At 33.9% G+C, this 2,899-nt stretch overlaps 1 protein-coding gene across 1 annotated transcript; it reads right to left on the reverse strand.

The window, feature by feature from the left end:
- Positions 1 to 246: 246 nt before the first annotated feature.
- LOC149259870 (F-box only protein 6-like) lies at positions 247 to 1,455 on the reverse strand. Its single transcript, XM_089455460.1, has one exon. It carries the CDS (start codon positions 1,453 to 1,455, stop codon positions 247 to 249), a length of 1,209 nt encoding a protein of 402 aa, XP_089311586.1.
- Positions 1,456 to 2,899: the final 1,444 nt, after the last annotated feature.

Here is a 2,899-nt window from a genome sequence, read left to right on the forward strand (position 1 = left end):
CCAGTTTCTCCAGTTTCTTTCCTTCTGCGCTTCTGCCATTCTACCACTATTTGTTCCGCCATAACATTCTCTGCTAGTGAATGAACATCAAATATTTCATAATTTTTTTACCTGGATTCGAATTTGGTAACTCTGATTTAAAGAATTTGGTAACTATGCTTTACAGAGAGTGGTGGCAAACAAAGAGAAAACATGCTTTAAGATCAAATACTTGGCAATTCACTCCAACTTCATATACTTGGCAATTCACTCCAACTTCATATCGGGCCTTGGTGTCAAGGCAAAGAGTGGCAGATCACTGGTAACTGCATCCGGAGGACAGTTTGGAAGGGAATTCCATGAATTTTGGGAGAAGTTGTAAACAATCACCTCCATCTCTTTGTACTTTTTGAAATAGAGGCAATCCCCTATTGCAGCACACGCAAAGGGTGTTTCTCTGCGTTGAAAGCTCCTAAAAATCCGAGGTACTGTTGAAGGCTTTCTGGCCATCTCTTTCCAATTTGTAGCCGCGTCCTTATTAAACTCCCATATAGTCAGCACCTCTACTTTTTCTTCGATTTCAGTTTGCCCGTCACCTTGTGCTTTGATTTCAATCCCCTGCACGAATAGAATTCGCGATCCGCAGCGGAGTAACTGATTGAAATGAATATAAACACCATTCTGATTTTGATGTGAACGAGGCAATGGCACGAAGATGGACGTCCCCTCTACGATGTTGAAACCCATAATGCCTCTGGTTATGTAGGGGCCATTCTCCTCTGCCGCCACCATTAAACAATAGAGATAACCTCCAGAAAATACGATTCCGGGACCCATATGATCTGCCTCTTTAAATGTCACTAAATTGTTCGGCAACATTCCCGCCATCGTCCATGTCTTGTTAGTGGAATCGTATATTTCCACTATTTCCTGTAGATAAATAGCAGAGGAGTGCACCACGAACACTTTGTACTCGTCTTCTCCTTCTTCAACGATGCCTATGCTCCCTGCCGAAAAAATTCTCCCGTTTGCCCATCGTGGAAGTACCAAGTACTTGGCTGTGACAGGATTGCAGACATAGATGGAGTGGGTAAACATGCCTTGAATCAACAAGTGGCCTGCGCCTGATCCCAGATAACGAAAAGTTGCATGTTCCTTCCCCTCTAAAAAGCTAAGGGATAAACAAGTGTTCTTCCAACTCCGTGTGAAGGAGGAGTATGTCCAACAATCTCGAATTTTGTTATTCCCCACAGCTCCAACAACAAGCCGTGGATTTTTGTTTTGAAGCACCTCTGCCCATTGTCTCCTAAGAAAAAAGGTTGATGAAAAGAGTGCCTTCCAATGTTGGCAGACATTAGCAAATCTACACAGATATTCTGCTGGCAGCCATGCCAATATCTCTTCAATCAAATCGACTGGTAATTCCTCATACAAATATTGTGAGTATTTCTCCTCCCTGACATTCACAGCTCTCATTTTTAAAGCACCACTAATTTTCAAAACTGAAGTAAAATAACATCAAAACTAGAAATGCTCCATTATATGTATATGTAGATAAATTGTAATGCCATCAGCTGCGACGCTACAAACTACACGGTCGATTGCATTCCATTGGAGATTTTACTATGGTTTTCAATAGTTTATTATGATAAACATCAACATGATTGTTTTTCTTCTAAATTACAATTTAAATTGATTTTTTTTTGAAAAAAATAATATGGATTCACATACATTTATACATTTAAATAGTAAATTTATAATTTATAATTATTAATAAATTTATTGGTAATTTAATAAATTAAAAATAGATGTTAAAATCTAGATCTACATTGTAATATAGAACACTCGTAAATTATTAAATAAAATGTTTTTAAAAAATAGTTAATTTGATTGGAAAATATTATTTATAGAAGTGGTTTAAAATTAGGCAGAAATTTATTGAAATCACAAATTTGATGGGTAACCCTTGCATAATCAAAATGCCCAATCAAAATGCCCTAGGGGTTTTTGAGAGTGCTGAATCCATATTTACAATAAAAAGACTAATTTAACTAATACAAATCAAGATTTTATTTCAAAATTTTCTACCAAAGTCAAAATTCCAAAAAATTTCATTAAAGAAAACTCATTATAAATATTTCTTGAATTTAAAGGTTTGGTTATAAACTTAAAAGTTATCTTCACTCCATAGTTATGAGGATTTACAATTCCAAGAAGGACAATCAAGGGAAACATTGTAATGCTCATTTGAGAATTTACAATTCCAAGAAGGACAATAAAGGGAAACCCGGGGACATATAAAATTGCAATGCACATTTTAATATTAAGAATTATTTTTGAGTAAATAATTAATTTAGTTGGTTAATTGTAAAAATAATATGATCCAGATTTTAATGTTTATTTGAATAAATACTATTTTTATGTTGAATGCATATTTTAAAATATTTGGATAGTAATATTCTTTTTTTAGGTAAGCATCTATAGGGGATTTGAACCAGTGACCTATGGCAAGCGCACCCATTTATTGTCAATCCAAGAGCTAGTTAATAATATTCATTGTTTGAGTTTAATACTAATTAAATATTGGAATTTGTATTGAAATAAAATAAAATATTTTATTTGACTTAAGTATATTTAAGTGCAACCTAAAATTTTAATAAGACGACACTATAAATAACTTAAATGTCAAAATCAAATAATGAATAAAGCCAAAGCTTCTAGACTGTGAGAGATTGGGTTGTTTTGAGATGGGCACAATAAAATCAATCTCATGATTTCAATGTACCACTCTCGGTGTAAGTAGCCAGGGATTTAAATGCTCAAAATGAAATGTGTTTTCATTATGTTTTGACTTTAAATGGTTGTTGTTTAGTTAAAGGAAAAAAAAATAGTAAAAGTAATTTTGGAATTATTACAAATT

The sequence above is a fragment of the Pinus tabuliformis genome, chromosome 6, assembly GCF_031772625.1.
Source record: "Pinus tabuliformis cultivar Carrire ecotype Pingquan chromosome 6, CPIR1, whole genome shotgun sequence".
Taxonomy (NCBI): Eukaryota; Viridiplantae; Streptophyta; class Pinopsida; order Pinales; family Pinaceae; genus Pinus; species Pinus tabuliformis.